Here is a 23,977-nt window from a genome sequence, read left to right on the forward strand (position 1 = left end):
GGAAACTGTCAGCAGATTCAAGGTGCCCTAACCACTGACAGCAAGAAATGCCGACAGGCTCCCTCAACAAAATGAGCTAGGTTTTACCCTAGAAAGCAGTGGTGTTATAGAGAAAATATAGAGTTAAATGGAATGTATCATCAGAAAATGACTTATTGTTTAAATTATGCCACTTTTGTGGCGTGAAGTTAAAAACTGTGTAACTGACTTTTCAACAGCACTTGCACAAAACTTTTTGCGCAAGTGCAGTTACTCTGCTGGCCCCAGTACGTTTTTGTCCAGCCAAATCCTAGCATATTTGCCGGGCAGTGGCCAGATCTCGGCAGGACCCCACAATAGACAATGGGGCATTACGGTAACATCCTCCAAAGCTGGTCCTAATTTATTTATATATATATATATATAGTTTTAAAATATACTATTTTTGCTGCAGGACGGCAAAGCATAGCGTGCTACACGTCTGGATTTTTTTTCCCTAACGTATAGGTTAAACATGGTACAAAAACATGATGTGAACAGTCCCTAAAAAGGTGATCCAGTAAGGAAAACCCATTTCCATACGCCCTCTATTAATCAATTCTGAGTTAATGGAGGATCTGTTGTTCTGGAGCAGGGATGGCCAACCTGCAGCTCTACAGCTATTTTAAAACTACAATTCCCACGATGCCCTGCTGTAGGCTGATCGCTGTAGGCAGCCTGGGCATGCTAGGAGTTGTAGTTTTGCAACAGCTGGAGAGCCGCAGGTTGGCCATCCCTGTTCTGGAGTCTCAAGTTTCACCAACAATAACAGCTGATCGAAGAGGGTTTCAGCGGGGGACGCTCTCTGACCTGCTTATTGTAAATCGACCCTTATAAGTAGGGATTGTAAAAGACTGTGAGCTGTTAAACCGTCTACTATACAGAAATGGATATAATTAATGCGGCTTTGTCACATCTACTATACTAGTGTGGGGGTCACATAGCATGAAATAGTAAAGCGGAGTTTGGAAATGTGTAGATTCCGTACCATCATGTAAAGCTGCATAACTGCTGCCCGCACAGTGTGACCGCTCTCCCTGTACACAGACTGATAACACATAAGCCGCCATCATCTGTGTGGACAGACGGAAGCACGGCTTGCAGGCTTGCTCTAGGAGTCCGGGCACCGTTTTCACAGATTTTTTTTTTTCCATTCTTAAAGTGAGTAATTCTGCAATAAATCTCTGCCGGCAGTGAATACTTACAGGTAAGTGTTCAAGTAAAGGTGTAACACTCTCTGATACATAGATGATGTTTCCATCCGTCATAACTGCCAGGAAAAATCCATCCAGGGCCTGGAAGCAGAGAACAGACATGCTGTATATCCAGGATGTTCAACCTGCGGCCCTCCAGCTGTTGCAAAACTACAACTCCCATCATGCCTGGACAGTCTACAGCTATTGGAACATGCTGGGAGTTGTAGTTTTTCAACAGCTGGAGGGCCGCAGGTTGGGCATCCCTGCTGTATATAAAAGGGGATTTTCATTATTTTGGGTGTTTTGCTCAAACTGCTTTCACAGTTATTCTGGAAAAGGGCTTAAAGGGGGTATAACCACCCTAGACTTTCATCCAGGGTACGCCGTAAACATCCAAAAGATGCGAGTTTCACATCTTGTTCCAGATGGAGGTCCCTGGACCCAAATAACAACGGGAGAGGCAGCTGTATCCTGACGTAGAGTGAATGGAGAAGTGACCACACATGTACAGCTCTGTCCCTTCATTTACATAGGATTTACAGAAAGCAGCATCTAGATGGTCTGAAATGTATAGCATCATGTATCGCTACCATGATCTACATACGTCATACTAGAGCCAGAGTACATACATGTGACAAAAGACAAACTGTACATGGGCACAATAAACTACCATGTATACAGAAGATGCTGTGCACCGCTGTAGTGTTCTGCATATTGTTACCACTTAAAGGGGTTGTGCCACTAGTAACACTTATTCCCTATTCACAGGATAACGAATAAAGCGTTTGATCACTGGGGGTCCGACAGCAGATCATATAGGGGTCTGCAGGTGCTGCCAAACTCTCCCATGAGAATGCAGTCGGGCTACACCCACTAATCCATTCATTTCTATGGGACTTCCAGGTGCACTGTACCCATAGAAGTAAATGGAGTGGTGGATGTGGCGCCACTGCAATCTCATGAGGCAGTTTGGCGGCATTTACTTAGTTGGCCCCTGAGCGATCAAACACTTAATCCCTATCCTGTGGATAGGGAATAAGTTATTATTTGAGGCACAACCCCTTTAACAGGAGGTTCACAGTGCAATGATGACATGTAAAAGATGTGCACTAATGGAGGTGAGGAGTCTTCAGGGACTTAAAGAGGTTGTCTCATCTTAGACAATGGGGGCATATCGCTAGGATATGCCACCATTGTCTTACAGGTGCAGGACCTCCTGGGACCCACACCTATATCGAGAACGGAGCCCCAAAAGTGGTGGATGCCGCACTGCGCATGTGCAGCCGCCCTCAATTCATTTTCAATGGGGCTATTTTCATTGTGCCCATAGAAGTGAATGGGAGCGATGGACGGTCATGTGCAATGTGTCCCATTAACTTCTAAAGGGAGAGCGCTTGGTGGTGGCCGGACCGGAGTCCTCCAGCCACCAATTTGCACGGCTGCATTCCCGACCGCTGGGACCTGCACCTATAAGACAATGAGGGCATATCCCAGCGATATGCCCCCCTTGACTGAGACGAGACAACCCCTTTAAGGCCCCTTTACACTGCCCGATGTTTGAGCAGATTATTGCCAACAAGCACATATGCACGCCTGTTAGCGATAATCTACCGGTGTAAAGGTGCTGTCGATTACGTGAACAAGCAAAACGCTCATTCATTGGATAATAAGATCATTCTTGTGGTCACTTAAATCATCGTACAGCAAAAATGCATTTGTGAAAGCAGCATAATGCCATCTCTCGTCCCCATACAGAATCATTGTTTGACGGCAGCAGAGTGCTTTTTAGACACCAGCCGTCAAACAATGATTCTGTATGGGGACAGGAGATGGCATTAGGCTGCTTTCACAAATGCATTTTTGCAGTACAGTTTTGAGATCCAGCATGGGGTATTAAAACCACAGCAAAACACTTCTGTTCAAATGATACAACCAGCTGCATCTGTTCAGAACGGATCTGGTTGAGGACACAGTTTTAAATTAGAGGGGCAAAGGTTTAAAAGTAATATAAGGAAGTATTACTTTACTGAGAGAGTAGTGGATGCATGGAATAGCCTTCCTGCAGAAGTGGTAGCTGCAAATACAGTGAAGGAGTTTAAGCATGCATGGGATAGGCATAAGGCCATCCTTCATATAAGATAGGGCCAGGGGCTGTCCATAGGATTCAGTATATTGGGCAGACTAGATGGGCCAAATGGTTCTTATCTGCCGACACATTCTATGTTTCTATGGTTGTATTATACGGAAAATTAAGAAACTCGTGTCCAATAAAAAAACAAAAAAATAATAAACGCATTCGGCACCTTTGACCTACAACGGTTTTTGGTGGCAGATCCAATTGTTTAACTTCCCAAGCCAAACCCCAAAACGCCGCTTGCAGCAATTTTGTCCCCAATATGGGAACACAACAAACCAGAAAGGAATGCATTCTGGCGCCCTCCGTTCTGGTTTCTTCAGTTTTGTCCTCATTGACAATGAATAGGGACAAAACTGAAGCTTTGTGCTGCGGTTTTGAGACCCTGTGCTGGATCTCAAAACCAGACAGCACACTGCAAGTGTGAAAGTAGCCTTAGTGATCATTCCTCCACAAAATCAGCTGTTGGAAGAAGCCCTGTGAGGTCACATTCATTGGTCATGTGACTGAGCTGCAATACCAGACACAGCCACTATACAATGTACGGCGCCGTGCTTGATGCAGTATGAAGCTGCTCAGTTTGAGTGCCAGAAGTTGGACCCCCATCAATCTGATACTGACGACCTATCCTGAGGATGTTATCAATAATTCATCCCTGGAAACCCCCTTTAAAAAAGGGATCGCTTTATGAAAACAGCCCCAGTGCCTATGTCCTATTAGAGAATATGTAGTTCATAGCGAGTGGTTCTCAATTAGCCACATCAGAGGGCTGTTCAATAAGAGGTTCTGGTGGATTTGAGATGTCCATGTATTTCATGCTCAGTCTTTGATTTGAATGGCATCATGTAACCTAATGTGTCCTGCAGCTTACACGTCCACGTCCCCCCCCCCCCCCCCCCCCAGAGGTCCCCAGCTTCTTAAGTAAACTATTCCAGTGATAAAAAAGGCATAAAATGGTAAAGACAGGATGACACTCACTTCCAACATGAGCTGTGTAAACTCCTCATTGCTAAGGAACGCCGGCTTCCAGTCCTGTCGGATTTCACTGGCGTCTGACTGTGCACTAATTTCTGTAGACAAGACATTCAAAATTACTTCAGTATCATTTGTGGTGTACAGGAAAACTGGTTCAATGGACTGCGCTAAGCAGGACTAAAGAGGCTGTGTGATCTCTGCTGAAGGCGGTCTACGCTACTCACTAGTATGGGGTCAAGTCAGGCCTTGTAGGCATTAGAACCACATAAAAATGTAGGTTTATATATTGCGCACACCTCATCGGGTGGTCCTCATACACAAGGCTGAGGGGGGCCACTGTCCACCCAAGACAAAGTGTGCAGGAAGCAGTCTCTGAGGGCAACTGCTGCTGTTCATTCCATTTAAATACACTTTGGAAAAGTCAGACAATCCGTGACAGAAATACCAGGCTGACCCTCAGATCTCTGCTGTGGATTTGTCAGGCCGAGACCCAGCAGTTGTGACAGAAAGTGGCCAGATCACCGCCGGGCCCCATTATAGTCCATGGGGACCCAGCGGAGAACTGTAGAATCCATCAGGCTGCTCTCTGTCAGCCTGCCAGATCAGCTGCCGCAGATGTGAACCTACTGGTACAACTTCTTTTTTTTTCTCTTTGACCCAGATTTCGATGGAGCGCTGAATGCACAGGGATTGTAAAATCTTGGCACAGGGTGAGTGTCAGAATCACCTCAGAGGGTAACTTCACAAATGCACCAATGTCACCTGGCTATACTGGCATATCACAGAGATGATCGAGCAGGTGGCCCGCTGTGATTGGAAGCTCTTTTTTAGTCTTCCACACAAAACATACATTTATTCATGACTCTGGGGAAGGAACTATAAAAGACAAATAGGGCAGATGTAATATTCAGTAATTCTATTAAACACCAATGACATCCATGACCCATGTTACATAATGACAGTAGGCAAAACAAATCCTTTGTCGCTAGAACTGAAAAATATTTTACCTTTGTGTTTCCGCAGAAAATCAATACTCTTTTGCAATACTGTGGATTTATCCATCTTCCGAGCATTTCCCGGCAGCATAGAGCCAAGCTCTTTAATGAGCACATTGAACTGGTCTCTACGCTTCTTCTCAGACTTGTTCCGAGACACCCTATAAGGTAAAGAGTGTTAGCGGCATGAGTATATACAACATTGTACTGTGATTGTATGTACATTTACATCGTGGACCGCATTACAAACGAGCAGCAGAATTTTTATGTACTGAAAGGTTTGTAAAACTGTGAAACCAATATGATAAACTACAATAATGGTACTCACTAATCACTATTGTAATTCACGGACCCGCATGGGAAATTGTAGTGTGAGAGGAGTATTCCAGCAGAAGCATTTATCACCTACCCAATTCTAGATTGGTGGGGACCAGTGACGTGCCTAGGGAGGGGCAGGAGTTGCGGTCCATTACAGTGTGGGGGAAATTACTGTGTGGGTAAAACTACTTTGTGGGAGGCAGTATTGGGAAAATTACTGTTTGGGAGGCAGTGGGGGGAAATTACTATATGGGGGCAGTGTGGGTGAAATTACTGTATGGGGGCAGTGAGGGGGAATTACTATGGGGGGATTACGGTGGGGGAGATTACTATATAGGGGCAGCGTTATTGGGGAGGCACTGTAGGGGAAATTCTATTATTTCTGGGGACACTATACAGGGATTATTGCCTGGAGCACAATATAGGTTATTATTACTGGGGGCACTCTAGAGGACATTATAGCTGCTGTGGACACTATATCAACATTTGGGGTAATTTATCAAACTGGTGTAAAGTAGAACTGGCTTAGTTGCCCATAGCAGCCAATCAGATTCCACCTTTCATTTTTGACTGCTCTTTTGGAAATCCAGTTCTACGTTACACCAGTTTGATAAATGACCCCAATTATGGCTACTGGGGGTCACTATTTTTCAGCAGTATAGTACCTGGGGCATTGGGGGGCACAACGGGCACAGTATTGGGGGTGGCAGCAGGAGGACACTGTGGGGACACCAAGATGGGGAGGTTGATGGAAAAACTGAGAAATCTAAAGTGTCTGTGTTACAGATGTGACTGAAAGAATTTCTCATGGCGGTCTAACTAAGGAGAAGAGGAAAAAGAAGGTCTACATGACAGGAGATGTCCCTGGATGCAAGAGGTATGTGGTCAAGTATTGGGGGGCGAGGGGGGAAGTGCCAGAGAAAGAACCCGCCTCAGGTGCCAAACACCCTAGGTACGCCACTGGTGGGGTCATGATTGCTTGGAGCCTCACGACTGCCAGAACAGAGGACACCAGTTCCCCTGCTTTTCCCAGCTGCAAAACTGTGGCTAGTAGGAGTTTAAATAGAGCAGAGCTCGAGCATGGGCTGAAATAGCAGCGTGCTGTCCTAGCGGTACCGATCTACCATCTTCCAGTGGATAGGTGATAAAAGGATAACATGATACAATTTATATTAAAAGGGTGGTCTGGGTTACAGATATTGATGACCTATCTGCAGGATAGGTCATCAATATCAGATCAGTGGGGGTCTGACACAGAGCACCCTCGGCAATCAGCTGTTTGAAGGGGCCATGGTGCTCAAGCGCTACAACCTCTTACCTGCATGCTATCTACATTGCAGCAGTAGTGCAGTGTAATTACAGTTCCTCTTATTCTAAGGCTCCAGTCAGACGTCCATAGAATGTGTCCGCACCCGTTCCACAATTATTCGGAACGGGTGCGGACCCATTCATTCTCTATGGCGCAGGAAAGGATGCTGACAGCACACAGTGTGCTATCCGCATTCCCAGAGCGCGGCCCTGAAATTCCGGTCCGCGGCTCCGGAAAAAAAATAGAACATGTCCTATTCTAGTCCGCAATAGCGGACAAGAATAGGCAGTTCTATAGGGGTGCCGGCCGGGTGTATTGCAGATCCGCAATACACTACGGATGTGTGAATGTACCCTAATGAACCTTAAAAGAAGCTGCATCGCCACTACAATGGAGACAGCCTGCACATAAACACGGAAGACGACACAGTGACTGCGCAAGCGCCATGGCCCCTTCATTGGCACATCATTACACAGAGCATTCGGAATGCTTTCACTCTTTTCTCATTTTGTTATGTTGCGGCCCCAAAAAAATTATTCTACTTCCCTCCTTCCCCCCCATTATTCTGCACTCAGTACCCCATAACGACAGTGAAACATGTTATTCGAAGTCTTTGCTCATTTATTTGAAATAAAAAACGAAAGTCTTGTATTAACATAAGTATTCAGACCCTTTACTTAGTAGAAGCACCTTTGGCAGCGATTACAGCCTCCAGTCTCCTTGGATATGATGCCATGAGGTTTGCACATCTGGATTTGGGAATTTTCTGCCATTCTTCTCTGCAGATCTTCTCAATCTGTGTCAGATTGGATTGGGACCATCGGTGGACAGCCATTTTCGGGTCTCTCCAGAGATGTTCGATTGGGTTTGAGTCAAAGCTCTGGCTGGGCCACTCCAGGACATTCACAGAGTTGTTCCTAAGCTTCTCCTGTGTTGTCTTACCTCTATGCTTAGGGTCATTGTCTTGTTGTAAGGTGAACTTTCAGCCCACTCTGATGTCCACGGCCCTCTGCAACAGGTTTTCATTGAGAATACCTCTGTACTTTGTTGCATTCAGTTTTCCCTCAACCCTGACCAGTCTTCCCTGTCCAAGCTGAAAAACCCCCCACAGCATGATGCTGCCACCACCATGCTTCAATATAGGGATGGTACTGGGCTGGTGATGAATAGGGCCTGGTTTCCTACAGACATGACTATTAGAATTGAGGCCCAAAAGTTCAATATTTGTTTTAATCAGACCAAAGGATCTTGTTTCTCACAATTTAGAGTCCTTTAGGTGCTTTCTTCAAATTCCAGGTGAGCTTTCATGTGTCTTTTACTGAGGAGAGGCTTCATTTGGGTCACTCTGCCATAAAATCTGCAGTGATGGTTGACCTTCTGGAAGTTTCCTCCATGTGCACACAGAATCTTTGGAGCTGAGCCAGTATGACCATTGGGTTCTTGGTCACCTCTCTTACCAAGGCCCCCCGCCCGATTACTTAGTTTGGAGGGGCGGCCAAACCTGTCCCAAACTTGTTTCATTTAATAATCGAGGTGGGGTGCATAGCAAAGGACCTGAATACTAATGTCCATGCAAAATGTTAGCTTTTCTTTTTAATCAATTTGCTATTTTAAAAAAAAAAATGCTGTTCCCACTTTCTCATTATAAGGTATTGAGGCAGAATGATGGGAGAAAACTGAAATGCTTTTTATTTTTATTTTAGCACAATGTGAAATGAGTGAAAAAAGTGAAAGGGTCTGAAGACTTTCTAAATAGACTATTATATATGACCAATATTTTTCACTTTACATACACCATTAAAGGGGGGCTTCCCAAGATCCCAATGGACTTAGAAAAAATCCCTTTACCATCAAAGGAACAATCATATATTCAGTACAGCATACTGCTTTCCAGACAACCAGTCCGGCAGACAATCATGGCACGGCCCAGTGACGTCCGAAGAATGGCAAACGTCTTTGGGTTATATAATACTAGCTGTGACTCTGGATCAGTATAAGATGTGTAACGTAATCAGTTTGCAAAGATACAAACTTTTTATGTAGTTTATAAAAGTAGTTTGTGCCATTTCTCTATAATCCCTACTATAAATTTAGGAATAAATTACCAGCTTGGGGGGAGGGGGGGCTCACCATTCCCCTTGCTAAAGTGCTACAACTGTACAGGAACACACTCCCAACTATAGTTATTTCATATGGAATGCAATTATATTTATCAAGGGTCGACATAACAGACGCACAGAACGGGCACACCAACATCAACGCGTAGACATAACCTGCACATAAATCAATATGTCCAATTTTCTAGTGGCTTGAAATCTCAGATAATCCAACATCTCGGTGGTCACCAGTATGCCAGATTATTGGTATTTCACTGCAATAAACTCCCATCCCCCACACCTTTTCATGCATACAAAGGGTCTCAACCGGGAACTCAAAATATTAGACTGAAAGAAACCATGAAATACCGTTTTGCTTTATCCCTGTCATCCTCTTCCACAAGTCCATCAAAATTACTCCCATCATCTCTATTAAGACACAAAGCATTGTTACCGACCACAATATAAAAGATTGGTAACAGAACGGTCTACATGTTCACACCTGAACGTCCTTGCCTGCACTAGTGTAAATGCACAACATGACTAGAATACTAAAGAACGCATATAGTCTTAAGATTATCCACTACCCCAAGAGGTGTCGTCAGCGACCACTCCTCGCAAAGCTATATGGAAAAACACTACAGACATGCGCTGGAGCGAGGCGAAGACGCCGAGTGCTGATGGGGGGAGGAAGGCAAGAACTGATTGCAATGATATGCAGATAGAAATGTATATTTGACACATTATTCTTTATAATACTGGTGAGATACCATGTGGGGTTTACGGAAGATATTTTATAGGTGCACACACTGTTAGCCTGGATGCATCTATACATAACGTTACACATTTTGAATGATGACATTTTCACAAATTGTGCAGAATTGTAATTCACGTCACCTGTTCACACTGTGACTGTGGTGTAACTATACCGGTCACTGTGTCCCTATTGTTAGGCTGGAGCTCAGATCTCCTTAATTATTTTGCTATGGACAAGTGGTCCAAACAGAAGCAAGGTCCAGCACCGACGACAATCCTCATACTTTATTTGGTAACCTCTAAAAATACGCTTCAGCTGGGTTCACATCAGGTTTCTGTCTGACATTTAACAGATACATGTTATATACGAGTTAAATGGATGCCTCCGACAGTTGCTGTAGAGTGACAGCCATCATCAAAGAGTTCTATCATTAAAAACAAAAAACAGCTATCCATTTTAGGATACTTTCACACTAGCGTTATTAGAATCCGGCCGGCAGTTCAGTCTCATCCAGAATAACGGATCCGGTATTTACATTTTTCCAAAAATCAAAAGTGAAAATAGCACTTACTATGTCCCGGCACTTGGCCAGACCAGAAAACCGGATCTGGCGGTGCGGCAATTTCCACAACACTTGGTCCTGGATCCAGCATTAATACATCACTATGGAAATCCGGCAAGTGCGGTATTGTGGACAGAAAAAGATACTGCAGCATGCTGCAGTATTTTATCCGGTCAAATACTGTAAAGGATGGAATGGAAGACATCCCGAGGCATACTGAACGGATTGCTTTCCATTCAGAATGCATTAGGACAAAACGGATGCGTTTCTTTTCAGTATTGAGCCCTTTTACCGGATTCCAATACCGGAAAAGAATAATGCTAGTGTGAAAGTACCTAGGCGTCTGACCACTGGGTCCCCCAACAATGATACAATGATGAGAACTGGAGCCTGAATAAGCATGAATAAACTACCCCATAAGCATGGAGCGCATGCGCATCCTCCACTTCATGCTCTTCTATGGGACGGCGGAGTACAGCGCTCGCTGCAGTCCCAAAGAAGTAAATGGAGCTGAGGATGCAGAGGCGAATTACCGCTCCATTCACATGGGACAGTTCGGCGACTACAATAATGAAACGTTTGCATTAGATTAATTTACCTGTCTGTAATGGAGCTCATCTTATGGCTGCTTATGGAAGAGAGCAAAAAATCCCACACTTTAACCTCGTAGGAGACATTTGTAAGCTGGTCTGTGAAAAGATAGGAAGTGATCAAGAGCAAGTCCTGACCCACAAATCCGCATCTATACAACCATCAAAGAGCCTCAACATCAATTCAATGGTTTCTAAACCACAGGTATTAAAATAGGACTCCTAATGATTAACCAGATCTTTCAGGATAACCAGGACAAGCGCTCCATGGTCGACTATGTGTTTGCTTAGGCTGGGGTAATCACTACCAGGCAGCTGCCAATTTGCCAATTTAATGCAAACAGTCAAGAGCAAACAAAGTTCAGCAGATCTATGGAGACAAAAACAAGGCCGAGACGTCTCATAACAAAGAGCCAGAGGAAAATCACAATTTCCTCATCTCTCGCCGCCAACAGACATGTACGGTATCATTATTTATGAGACCTATAAAAGGAATAAAACATTTTTTTTTTAAACTTTCATGTAAATTAAAGAAACAAAAAAAAAACCAAAAAAAAAACACCAACATTTTGCATTACATTACTTATATGCCAACAATATGCGGCTGGAGATTCTGATGACACGAGCAGTGTTGTCATGGGGGCTTTGTGATGATCCCAATACTCAATTGCATGGATGTCAGGTAGGAAGCAGACAACTGTAACTATAATATCTGTGGTCGTTAAAATGTAACATTTATTAAATTATCTAAAAAAAAGACAGGTGGAAATTCTCAAATACATATATAAACTACATATATACACTGTCTTGGGGTGGCACCCACTACATGTATACAGGTGATACCGGCCAAACCCAATACTGTATGTATCGCCAGGGGGGCAGGCCAGTGACCAGATCGGTGGGGGGTGGATTTATTGTAATGTATACTCCTCCATCAACCCCAAACATAAATCAGTCACACACATAAGTCTGCACTCCCTCTTGGGGCTATAATAATCGGCTACCTAGCTGTGTCCCTAAAAGATTTGAGGCTCTCCCCCCTGTGATTTAGGGTGAGCAGCCTAGCTCGACGACGCGTTTCTCTGGTGACTTTTAATACTGCCACCAATTCATCAGGAGCGCTGTAGACCCATACAAACACACACAAAATGTGCTGACATACTCTGGTGCATAGCGTGCAGCACGTAGCCTGCGGCACTGGGGCTGCCGCCCTCCTCCGCCGCTAAAGAAGAGAACGCCACGCCCCCTATGCCAAACGTCATCTCGAGGGAACCAATGGATACGGGGTATGGCTTAACAGAAGCGCGCCCCTGTCCCGCCTCTGTACAGAATTCTCGGAGGCATAGGAGGTAGGAAATATTAAGTGAAGTGACTAATCGGCGGTTAACTTTGTTCCAGGTATGGTCATGCTCAATATATAAACTAACCAGGAACCCTGCTAGAAAACACAGGACCAGCATAAACGCTACAGCTGGTATGTGTGACTGGTTACCAAGCATATAAACGCCTGTATAAGCATTAAAGTGCAAGATGACGTCCATATGGCATCAGTCACAGCCACATGGATAATACGTATAATGTACAGAGATTAACCAGTATAGAGCCAGCACTAACGCAACATGGCTCTACACCTGTAGGACATTATCTGTCATACAAATTACAGGTGGTGCTGGCATATTCAACTTCTACCTGAATAATGTCACCGAATAAAGCTGGTATACGAGATGAAATCATTCAGCCCACGAGGTTTCACCGTCTGTAATGTAAAAGTCCACTGGGCCTCCTTGCGGAGGATGAGGTTGTCCACATCTCCACCTCGTGCAGATACTCTGACATGCTCGATTCCTTGAAATCTGATGCAATCAATAGTGTCGGGATGCTGTCTCAGGATGTGCTGAGCAATTGGCGAGTCGGCTGTGTTCGAGATATCGCATAGGTGTTCACCGATACGGCGTCTAAATTCGCGCTTAGTTTTCCCCACATATTGCAAATTGCAGATACATGTTGCTACATATATCACCCCAGATGTTCTGCATTTAATGAAGGATTGGATCTCATATCTCTTACCTGTGGTCGTGCTCACCACCTCCTTTCCCTTCTTGATAACCTTACACGCCACACACTCACTACAGTTGAAGGTGCCTGACGGTCTATTGGGCAACCACGTTTCCAATACTGGGGTGGAGAAAGAACTGTGTACCAATCTATCTCTCAGATTGCCACCTCTACGGAATGTTATTAGAGGATATTCTCCCACTAAATGTCCCACTATCGTTTTAGACTGTAAGAGGCCCCAGTTGTCTTTAAGAACTTTACGCACTTCCCTATGTTCTATATCAAATGTGCCAATGATTCTTGCTTTAGGGTTCTGGCCACTTTTGGATGGAGTACATTTTCTCTGTTGCATCCAGCGGCATGATGATATGCTTTCTTCAATGGTTCCGCTGGGTAGCCTTTCAGACTAAATCTAGTTCTTAGATCCATCGCCGCAGTCCTAAAATCAGCCCACTCCGAACAACTCCGCCTTGCCCGCAGCTATCGTCCTTTAGGGATGCCGCGCTTCAGTGGGAGTGGGTGACCCCTCTCCTATATGAGCAGCATGTTTGGGCTGTTGGTTTTCTAAACATGTTGGTGATGATTGTCCTATCCGGACCAATCTTAATGCACAAGTCAACGAATGTCAGTTTGGTGTCACTAATGTCACTGGTGAGATACAATCCTAAATCATTCTTATTAAGGATGGAAACTAATTCCTTAAACGCTGAGGCAGTATTATCCCAAAGAATGAACACGTCCTCGATGAACCTCAGACACAAGGAAGCAGACAAGGCAACAATACTTGCTCACTGGTACTTGCTCAGTGCCGTATTGAGGACCAGGCACTCGCCATGTGCACTCCGTATCAGGGATGCAAACCCATTGACTTGAATGGGTCCACATCTGCCAGATGGGACCGAAGATAGGGTTTCACCCATCTTTTGCGTAACGGAGGCACGGATCGGAAGGCCAGAGAAGCACTAGGATTGCCTCTGCACTGCAAAAAGATAGAACAGGTTACATTTTTGGCCGCATGTTGTGGATCACAGACCCCTTGTCAATGGGTCAGAATGCGCAAACGGAGTGCACACGGCCGATATCCGTCACGCAGCATGGGCATTGAGCCATTACGCTCGTGGGCATGAGCCCTTAGGCTGTGGTCTATAACTTCAGTGTATCACTTCTCTGCATTAGACCTCCCACTTGAGCATGCAGGATCAGTCTCATAGAGATGACTACAGTGGCAGTGCATATGCCACCATCTTCATTGCAGGGGGACCTGCAGGGTATGGTGCCTCTAGTCTTGTGATCAGTAGGGGTCCTACTGACAGGACTCCCACCAATTTATTAGGGATTCCCTATCCTGCGGTTAGGAGAGAACTTTAACTGACTTGAATACCCCTTTAACCCCTCAGGGACCGGGCTCATTTTCACCTTAAGGACCAGACCATTTTTTTCAATTCTGACATGTGTCACTTTATGTGGTGATAACTTTAAAACGCTTTGACTTATCCAGGCCATTCTGAGATGTTTTTTTTTCCGTCACATATTGTACTTCCCGACACTGGTAAAATGGAGTAAAAAAAAAAAAAAAAAAAAAAAAAAAAATTTATTTATATATATAAAAAAAAATACAAAATTTACCACAAATTTTAAAAAATTAGCAAATTTCCAAGTTTCAATTTCTCAACTTCTATAATACCTACAAAAATAGTTATTACTTCTACATTCCCCATATGTCTACTTCATGTTTGGATCATTTTGGGAATGACATTTTATTTTTAGGGGACGTTACAAGGCTTAGAAGTTTAGAAATTTTCAAAAACCTACTTTTCAATGACCAGTTCAGGTCTGAAGTCACTTTGTGATGCTTACATAATAGAAACCACCCAAAAATGACCCCATTCTAGAAATGCACCCCTCAAGATATTCAAAACTGATTTTACAAACTTTGTTAACCCTTTAGGTGTTCCACAAGAATGAATGGAAAACAAAACTCAATACTTATGGCCCTGATTCTATAGTTTACAAAAACACCCCATATGTGGTTGTAAACTACTGTACAGGCACACGGCAGGGCACAGAAGGAAAGGAACCATACGGTTTTTGGAAGGCAGATTTTGCTCGACTGGTTTTTTGACACCATGTCCCATTTGAAGCCCCCCTGATGCACCCCTAGAGTAGAAACTCCCAAAAAGTGCCCACATTTTAGAAACTACGGGATAGGGTGGCAGTTTTGTTGGTACTATTTTAGGGTACATATGATTTTTGGTTGCTCTATATTACACTTTTTGTGAGGCAAGGTAACAAGAAATACCTGTTTTGGCACAGTTTTTATTTTTTTTATTTACCACATTCATCTGACAGGTTAGATCATGTGGTATTTTTATAGGGCAGGTTGTCACAGACGCGACAATACCAAATATGACAAAATATAACTTTTTTGGGTTGTTTGTTTCAGTTTTACATAACAAAGCATAAAAAAATAAATAAGATTCTTTAGTCTCCACATTCTGAAAGCCATAGTTTTATTTATTTTTGTTAGGTGCTATTACACTTTTTGTGATGTAAGGTGACAAAAACGGCTGTAAATCGTTTTTTTTTGTTTGTTTTTTTTTTTTTTTTTTTTTACGGTATTCACCTGAGGGGTTAGGTTATTTGATATTTTTATAGAGCAGGTTATTACGGACGCGGCAATACCTAATATGTATAATTTCTTTTTTTATTTATGTAAGTTTTACAAAAATAATATTTTTTAAACACCCAAAGAAATCATGTTTTAGTGTCTCCATATTCTGAGAGCCATAGTTTTTTTTCAGTTTTTGGCTGATTATCTTAGGTAAGGTCTCATTTTTTGCGGGATGAGAAGACTGTTTGATTGGCACTATTTTGGGGTGCATATGACTTTTTGATCGCTTACTATTACACTTTTTGTGATGTAAGATGACAAAAAATGTTTTTTTTTACACTGTTTTTATTGTTATATTTTTACGGTGTTCACCTGAGGGGTTAGGTCATGTGATATGTTTATAGAGCGAGTCGATACAGACGCGGAGATACCTAATATGTCAATTTTTTTTTCTTCTATTTGAGGGAATTTTTTTTTACTTGAAACTTTTAATTTTTTTTGTCCTACTTTGGGACTTCAACTTTTGGGGGTCTGATCCCCTTTACAATGCATTTCAATACTTTTGTATTGGAATGCATTGGCTGTATGAGTAATACAGTGTGTATTACTCATACAGCTTCCTGTCTGTGAGATCCAGGGAGATGGATCTCACAGGCTCTTCACCGGAAGACAGCGCCAATGCCTTAGGAAGGCATCACGCTGCCTTCCATGCCATCGGGTCCCCATTACAGCAGCACAGGGACCCGATGGCTTTGCCGATCCCCGCCGGAACGACCCGTAAACGCTACAAACCGCAGGTCTGGTCACAGGACCCCCCGCGCATTGTCCCAGGGTGCCTGCTGCAGCAGGCACCCAGTTCCGATCACCTCCCGCTGCGCAGCGGTGATCGGAACTACACATGTAGTAAGTACCAGGACATCATGACGTACCGGTAAGTCATATGTCCCCAACAGGTTAAAGGGCTTATCTTGGAAAAGATAATGATGACTTACCCTCAGGATAGGTTACCATCAGCTGTTTCAGGGAGCCGCTGCGCTCACTAAAGCTATGGTGAGCGATGCAGGCTCCCAGCAGCTTTCCAAGGACTGCACTGTACAACTAGGCCATGGGACCAATGTACAGTGATGTCACTGGCCTAGGAAGAGGCTCTGGTGCTCAAGGCCTCTTCTAGCTGATTGGTGGGTGTCCAAGGTGTCACACCCCCGCAGATCTAATGAGGATGATTATGACCTATCCTGAGGATAAGGCTACTTTCACACTTGCGCTTGATCGGATCCGTTCTGAACGGATCCGATCATATTAATGCAGACGGAGGCTCCGTTCAGTACGGATCCGTCTGCATTAATAACTTAGAAAAAATTCTAAGTGCGCAAGTAGCCTGAGCGGATCCGTTCAGACTTTCAATGTAAAGTCAATGGGGGACGGATCCGCTTGAAGATTGAGCCATATGGTGTCATCTTCAAGCGGATCCGTTCCCATTGACTTACATTGTAAGTCTGGACGGATCCGCACGCCTCCGCACGGCCAGGCGGACAGCTGAACGCTGCAAGCAGTGTTCAGCTGTCCGCCTGGCCGTGCGGAGGCGAGCGGAGCGGAGGCTGAACGCCGCCAGACTGATGCAGTCTGAGCGGATCCGCATCCATTCAGACTGCATCAGGGCTGGACGGAAGCGTTCTGCTCCGCTCGTGAGCTCCTTCAAACGGAGCTCACGAGCGGACAGCAGAACGCTAGTGTGAAAGTAGCCTAAGTCATAAACATCTTTTACTGGATAACCCCTTTAAGGATTTGTATGTGTCTGCAATATTCAAAACATATTGATGTCAATACAGATAAATAAGGAGCAGAATTTGAACTTAGTACAGACACTGACAAATTTCAAAGTGGACCATAGAAAAGAGATATTTACCTGCAGATCGTAGGCAGATCCAGTCTTGTTTAGTAGTATCTGCTGTTAACTATGCATATGACCACCAGTGTTGCTAACCATCCATAAATTCCTGGACACTCTGTAAAAATAGGAGACTTTTTTACACTTTCTGTAAAAAGAATGTGATGATTGTGATTTTGTTGAAGCTGGAGAAACTTGTGCAGGTTATTTATTACCTTTGGAATTATCATTTGACAGCTTGTGGAAATACTACTATTGTGTTAATAATAGTATCTAAGCTATAGAAAAGTGTCCGCCGCCATCCTTGCTACACCCCCTTTTCAAGAAAGTGGCGAGGCTGGTAGAGAAACGCCACTTGCACAAACATTTTTGCGCACGTGGAGTTAAAAAAAAAAAATAAAAAACACAAACATGCAATTTGCCACTTTTTCACACCACAAGTGTGACATTTTTATGATAAATCTGCCCTTTTTTTTTTTCCTTTTTTTTTTTGAAAGAAAGGGTGGATGGTTTTCTGGATATACTTTTTTTTACATCACTCCATGTACTCTAATGTAGAAAAAAAAGTTAATACAAGGCACTTACTGATGTATTGCGATTGTCCATATTGTCTCCTTTGCTGGCTGGAGTCATTCTTTCATCGCATTATATACACCACTTGTTTCCGTAATTACGACCACCCTCCAATCCAGCAGTGGTCGACATGCCTGTTCACTATAGAAGAAAGCTCTGGACTATGCACACTACATCGGTCCTGGCCACCAGAAAGGCTGGTGCTTTTTCCTATAGTGTGCAATCATGGAAACGAGCAGTGTATAATGTGATGGAAAATGAAAAAAAGCCAGCAAAGGAAGCAATATGGACAATCACAATACATTAGTAAGTTCCTTGTATTAATTTTCTCTACATGATAAATGCCATTGGCTGAAGCGAGATGACCCCTATCCTTAGAATATCAGTTTAAGGCCTCATGCACACGACCGCTGTGTGTTTTGCGGTCCGCAAATCACGGATGGCGTCCGTGTACGTTCCGCAATTTGTGGAATGGCGCGGACAGCTATTAATATAACTGCCTTTTCTTGTCTGCAAAACGGACAAGAATAGGACAGGTTATATTTTTTTTGCGGACCACGGAATGGAGCAACGGATGCGGACAGCACACGGACTGCTGTCCGGATCTTTTGCGGCCCCGTTGAAGTGAATGGGTCCGCATCCAAACCGCAAATACTGCGGCTCGGATGCGGACCAAAACAACAATCGTGTGCATGAAGCCTAATGCAACTCAGTCAGACCAACACAATGCAAAGGTTATTCTGTGGACATCTTATCTAGGCCTACCAGGTGAACAATAGCTGTCATACAGTTATCCCAAGTCTGCACCTACTATTATAATGAGGATTACCCTTCAGATACCACCTTCATTATCACAGAAAGGAAATTAAAGGCCCTTCCTAAAGGCAGAATGATATTATAAAAGAGTGGCTGTCACTGTGAAAGTATTTTAAAATGTCACACAATAGTATCAATTAAAATTTGCAAATAGTATGTAACCAAAAACATTTGTGATGGACGTGACCCGTTAAAGCAAAATTGAACCACACAGTCAGGATTACGAAGACCTCTGCTTGAGACATACAGGGTTTCTTACTAGGACCTGCAAAAGTTAACCAATACCTTAAAGCATATGATACATCTGTTAGGTATTTTTCTCCTTTTGTTCTTATTCCTAGATGCACACTGTGATACTTCACGACTAGCCTATTCTAACAGGAGGCATCTATGGTTACCTGGCTTTGTGCTGTCAGAGTGAATGGTCTCCTCTGCAGCGTGGGTGGTTCCCGCAGCAATAAATCTTCACAATCACTCCAGCCTTCAGCTTCTCAGGATTCAAATCTGCAAGAAAAATAATGACATATTACTACAGCTCCACTTCCAACATATGTACGTCTACAGAGGGCTAAGCGCAAGCATATCTGTATACGAGGCTATGTCACATCAACGACCTAATACACGTCTAATATCCGGATCAATGCCAATAGGTTCTCCCAAAGGTACAGAAATCCAATGTCTTCATAGATGGTGCTGATGCCAACATGCAGCATCCAATGAAAACTTGTAGGGTTAGCCACTGACAGCTGACTCATTGCTGTATGTTGTGAGCACTTACATAGGCATCCGTGCCAACGTTACAGTATCTCCAGGGACGCAGGGCGGGAGTATCTAAGCCAGTCATGAGCAGCGGTGACTCAAGGAGCTCGGCTGCACTACATTTATAGGGACTGACGAGTTACTGAATATCAGGGGGAAAAGCTTTTTCCCAATTAAAAATCCCTCGGAAATACAGCGGGTAAAAAAAACACTGGAAGCACACAATAAACGGCATCAGCCCTCCGGCGCTGCACAGGGGTATGACCTGTTACTGGGGGGGATGCAGGCCGTCAAGCACAAGAAATTAATTATTAGGAGGGTCTGATGGACTGAGATCAGTTACAGGCCATGCTGCTTCACCCGATGAGTCCAACCACACGCACCTGCAGTCGAAATTCATACTATTAATTATAATAAAGGAGGTGGTCCTAATCAGCTGGTAGACCCCGCTAGCTTTTGGCATCTACAAAAACATAAAAATAAATAAATAAATATATATAGAACAAAAAAGGATGGGACAGGCTCCAGTGTCAGTATTACTTCACAACATGAGAACTAATATAAATTAGTACATGAAAGTTACAACATTGTTATACACTTTTCTCCAACCAATCGCCTGGCACCTCTCTAAGTACCAAAAGCTAAAGGCTCGACTCAACACTTCATCAGGCCTCATGCACATGAACGTATTTTGTTTCCATGACCGTTTTTTGTTTTTTTGTGGACAGGATGTGCAGCAATTCATTTCAATGGGTCCGCAAACAATGAGAACAGCACACTGTGTGCTGTCCGCATCCGTATGTCCATTTCGTAGCCCTGCAAAAAAGATAAAGCATGTCCTATTCTTGTCCGTTTTGCGGATAAATATAAGCATTGTTACAATGGATCTGCAAAAAAAAAAACAAAAAAAACAAACTGATGCCATATGGATGCCAAATGGACATCATCCGTATGTTTTGCGGATCCGTGTTTTGTGGACCGCAAAACACATACGGTCGTGTGGATAAGATGCAAGACAACTGAAAACCGCAACTCTGCCTACACCATTGTGTCCAATACAGCGCAACCTACATCTCGTCACTTCCATCCATTGGCATTCAAGGGGATCTGTCACCCCAATTGTGGACCATTATATACAGTAATACATGAGTAGTGCTGCAGATATGGAGTCCAGATCACTACTTTTTATTGTCCTACTGCCCCTGGTTCAACTGCAGTCAGCCCTTAAAGCTGCACTGAAATACACAGGACCGCTGTGCTCCTCTAACACCATGGAGAGGACTCGTGGGCACATGCCCGGCAGTCCTGACAATGTATTTCAATGCAGCTCTATGCGCTGACAGCAAGGGAACAGGGGCCGTAGGAAGATAAAAAATAGTGATCTGGACTCCATAACTGCAGCACTACTTATGTATTACTATAGATAATGGTCCAAAATTGGGGTGACAGGTTCCCCTTCACTCTCAAGACAACCCTCCAATGTGTTAAGACAAAGCAGCCTTATATCCATTTCTCTTAACGCCTCCTGCAACCCCAGTCTCTGGTATCTACCACTTACTTCCGACACAGATGGCTCATGTTCGTTCTAAGTATATTACGTATAGTGCCACATCATATGATAAGTAATACACTACAATAACAATAAAAAGAACACCTAGAAAACTTAAAGAAGTTATCCAATACTATAAAAGAGCAATCTGTAGGCCAACATAAGAAATTAGCAAAATGCAAAGAAATTGTCATTTTTTAAATCACTTATAGATCAAAATGAAAAAATTCAAAAACTTTCATTTATAAACACTTCATTTATAAGATCATTTATGTAAAAAAATGATTAAAAAATATTTTAAAAAAGTTTAAATCACCCCCCTTTCCGTATAATGAAAAACAAAAAAAAACAAACAAAAAAAACAATAAATATAAACATCCTGGGTATCACCGCGACCAAAAATGCCCATAATAAAATCTAAAAAAAATACAAATCCAATACGGCAAATGGAGCAACAGAAAAAAGGCTCAAAATGGCCGATTTGCAATTTTTTTCATTGCTTCTCTTATTCCAATTTTTTTTATAAAATGTGATCCAAAAGTCATGCACACTCCAAAATGGTATCAATAAAAATTACGAATTGTCCCGCAAAAAATGAGCCCGTAAACAGCTCAGTAGACATAAGTATAAAAAAGTTTTGGAGGCCACAATATGTTGGTGTAAAAAAAAAAAAAAAAATTAAAAAAACCCCCTCAACGTTAACATTTATTTTTACACTATTTACACATAAAAAACCTATACATATGGGGTATTGTTGTAATCATACTGACCCAGAGAATGAAGGGCATGGGTCAGTTTTGCCGTAAACAAAACACCGTGGGAACAAAACCCGTAAAACTGTGGTGGGATTGCGTTTTTTTTTTTCCAATTCCACCCCATTTGGAATTTTTTTCCACGCTTCCCACCACATTTTATGCCATAATTAATGGTGGCATTAGAAAGTACTACTTGTCCCGCAAAAAATAAGCCCTCATACAGCTATGTGACTGGAAATATATATTAAAATAAAAAAGTTATTGCTCACAGAAAATAGGGAAGAAAAAAAAAATGAAAAAGAAAAAATAAAAGGGTTTAAAAAAAAAAAAAACGAACAAAAAATAAATAAAAAATTGTGGCAGCATCATCCCCATACCCCGCTAGTACAGGTATTTAGCTCCTATAAGTAAAACAGATGAAAGGTCCTCTTTAAGGCCTCTTTCACACGGCCGTTGCAGAAAAATGTGCGGGTGCGTTGCGGGAACACGCACGATTTTTCTGCGCGAGTGCAAAACATTGTAATGAGTTTTGCACGCGCGTGAGAAAAATCGCGCATGTTTGGTACCCAAACCCAAACTTCTTCACAGAAGTTCGGGCTTGGGATTGATGTTCTAAAGATTGTATTATTTTCCCTGAATGCATAGTAAAATAATGCTGGAGGCTTACGCAGCTGGCATCTCTCCTGTTTCTTTCTTTGCTGATTGCAGGACCTGTGGTAACGTCACTCCGGTCATCACATGATCTTTGGATCATGTGATGACCGGAGTGACGTCACCACAGGTCTTGCAATCAGCAAAGAAAGAGACAGGAGAGATGCCGGGCTGCGTGAGCAAGTGGATTAAGGCAAGTTAAATTTTTTCTTTTTTTTTTTTTTCTTAACCCCTCCAGTGCAATTTTACTATGCATTCTGTATTCAGAATGCTATTATTTTCCCTTATAACTATGTTATAAGGGAAAATAATAATGATCGGGTCTCCATTCCGATTGTCTCCTAGCAACTGTGCGTGACAATCGCACCGCATCCGCACTTGCTTACAGATGCTGCTGCGATTTTTATGCAACGCATAAGTGATGCGTGAAAAATCACCTCTCATGTGACTAGCCCCATAGAAATTAATGGGTCGGGATTCAGTGCGGGTGCAATGCGTTCACCTCACGCATTGCACCCGCGCGGAATACTCGCCCGTGTGAAAGGGGCCCAAGTACTTTCATTTTCTTAATTCCAGGAGAACCCCTTTAACATGCTGAATTGTAAATGCACGAGTAACGGAAACACAGCAGTAAGGGAGCTACACAGTGCTGATGTCACAGGACACGGTATATATCAGGACACGTGTAAAGAAAGCTCTCAGATACTGTGGGAACAGGGCTGTAACACTGCGCTGTGTAAACAGACCCGAAGGGATTTAGCTAGCACACGCTGTAAAAGAGCAAGTCAATGAACTCTCAGATTCTCTATTGTCCTAGTAACCTGCTGGCCCAGTTACCTACTTTCCCCTACAAGTGCTCACATGGCTGAAGGTTACTATTTATGCACAGAAATAAGTTTAACCACTTCAAGACTATTTCCCCCTGTATATGACCAAGCAGTTTAGCTTTTAGTATATCATATAGAAAATCATCTTTGCTCCTTTTTACCACTATGATTCATGGGGATTTTTATATATATATATTTTTTTTTTCTTAACTCAAAACGTCAGTGTTTATTCACACTTGAGGCAATCGCACAAAACAGCACTTAAAGGGGTTGTCCGAGTTCAGAGCTGAACCCGGACATGCCTTTTTCCCCCCCCCCCCCAGGCAGCCCCCCCTGAGGCTAGCATCAGAGCATCTCATGCTCCGATGCGCTCCCTTGCCCTGTGCTAGATCGCGCAGGGCACAGGCTCTTTTGTTTTCAATCACACACTGCTGGGAGGAAACTTTCGCCCGGCAGTGTGTTCGGTGGGCGGGCTTTAGCTCTGCCCTAGCGTTTTACTGGCTAGGGCAGCGCTAAATCCCGCCCATCAGTGCCAATGACGTC

The 23,977-nt window shown here is 43.3% G+C and overlaps 1 protein-coding gene across 5 annotated transcripts in view; it reads right to left on the reverse strand.

Moving 5' to 3' along the window:
- CLOCK (clock circadian regulator) overlaps positions 1-23,977 on the reverse strand; it is a 125,035-nt gene that overhangs the window by 57,371 nt on the left and 43,687 nt on the right. For 2 of the 5 annotated variants that reach the window (XM_044299271.1, XM_044299252.1), the window contains exons 2-8: positions 19,292-19,397; positions 17,523-17,622; positions 10,959-11,049; positions 9,411-9,470; positions 5,331-5,479; positions 4,327-4,418; positions 1,224-1,313 (exon numbers count right to left, since the gene is read on the reverse strand). In XM_044299271.1, coding sequence (XP_044155206.1) covers positions 1,224-1,313; positions 4,327-4,418; positions 5,331-5,479; positions 9,411-9,470; positions 10,959-10,978 — 411 coding nt within the window. In that variant the 5' untranslated portion in view covers positions 10,979-11,049; positions 17,523-17,622; positions 19,292-19,397. Of the gene's footprint in view, positions 1-1,223; positions 1,314-4,326; positions 4,419-5,330; positions 5,480-9,410; positions 9,471-10,958; positions 11,050-14,421; positions 14,464-17,522; positions 17,623-19,291; positions 19,398-23,977 lie in introns of those variants that run through there. The other 3 variants (XM_044299278.1, XM_044299262.1, XM_044299286.1) reach the window with 3 other exon arrangements.

The sequence above is a fragment of the Bufo gargarizans genome, chromosome 1 (genome assembly GCF_014858855.1).
Source record: "Bufo gargarizans isolate SCDJY-AF-19 chromosome 1, ASM1485885v1, whole genome shotgun sequence".
Taxonomy (NCBI): Eukaryota; Metazoa; Chordata; class Amphibia; order Anura; family Bufonidae; genus Bufo; species Bufo gargarizans.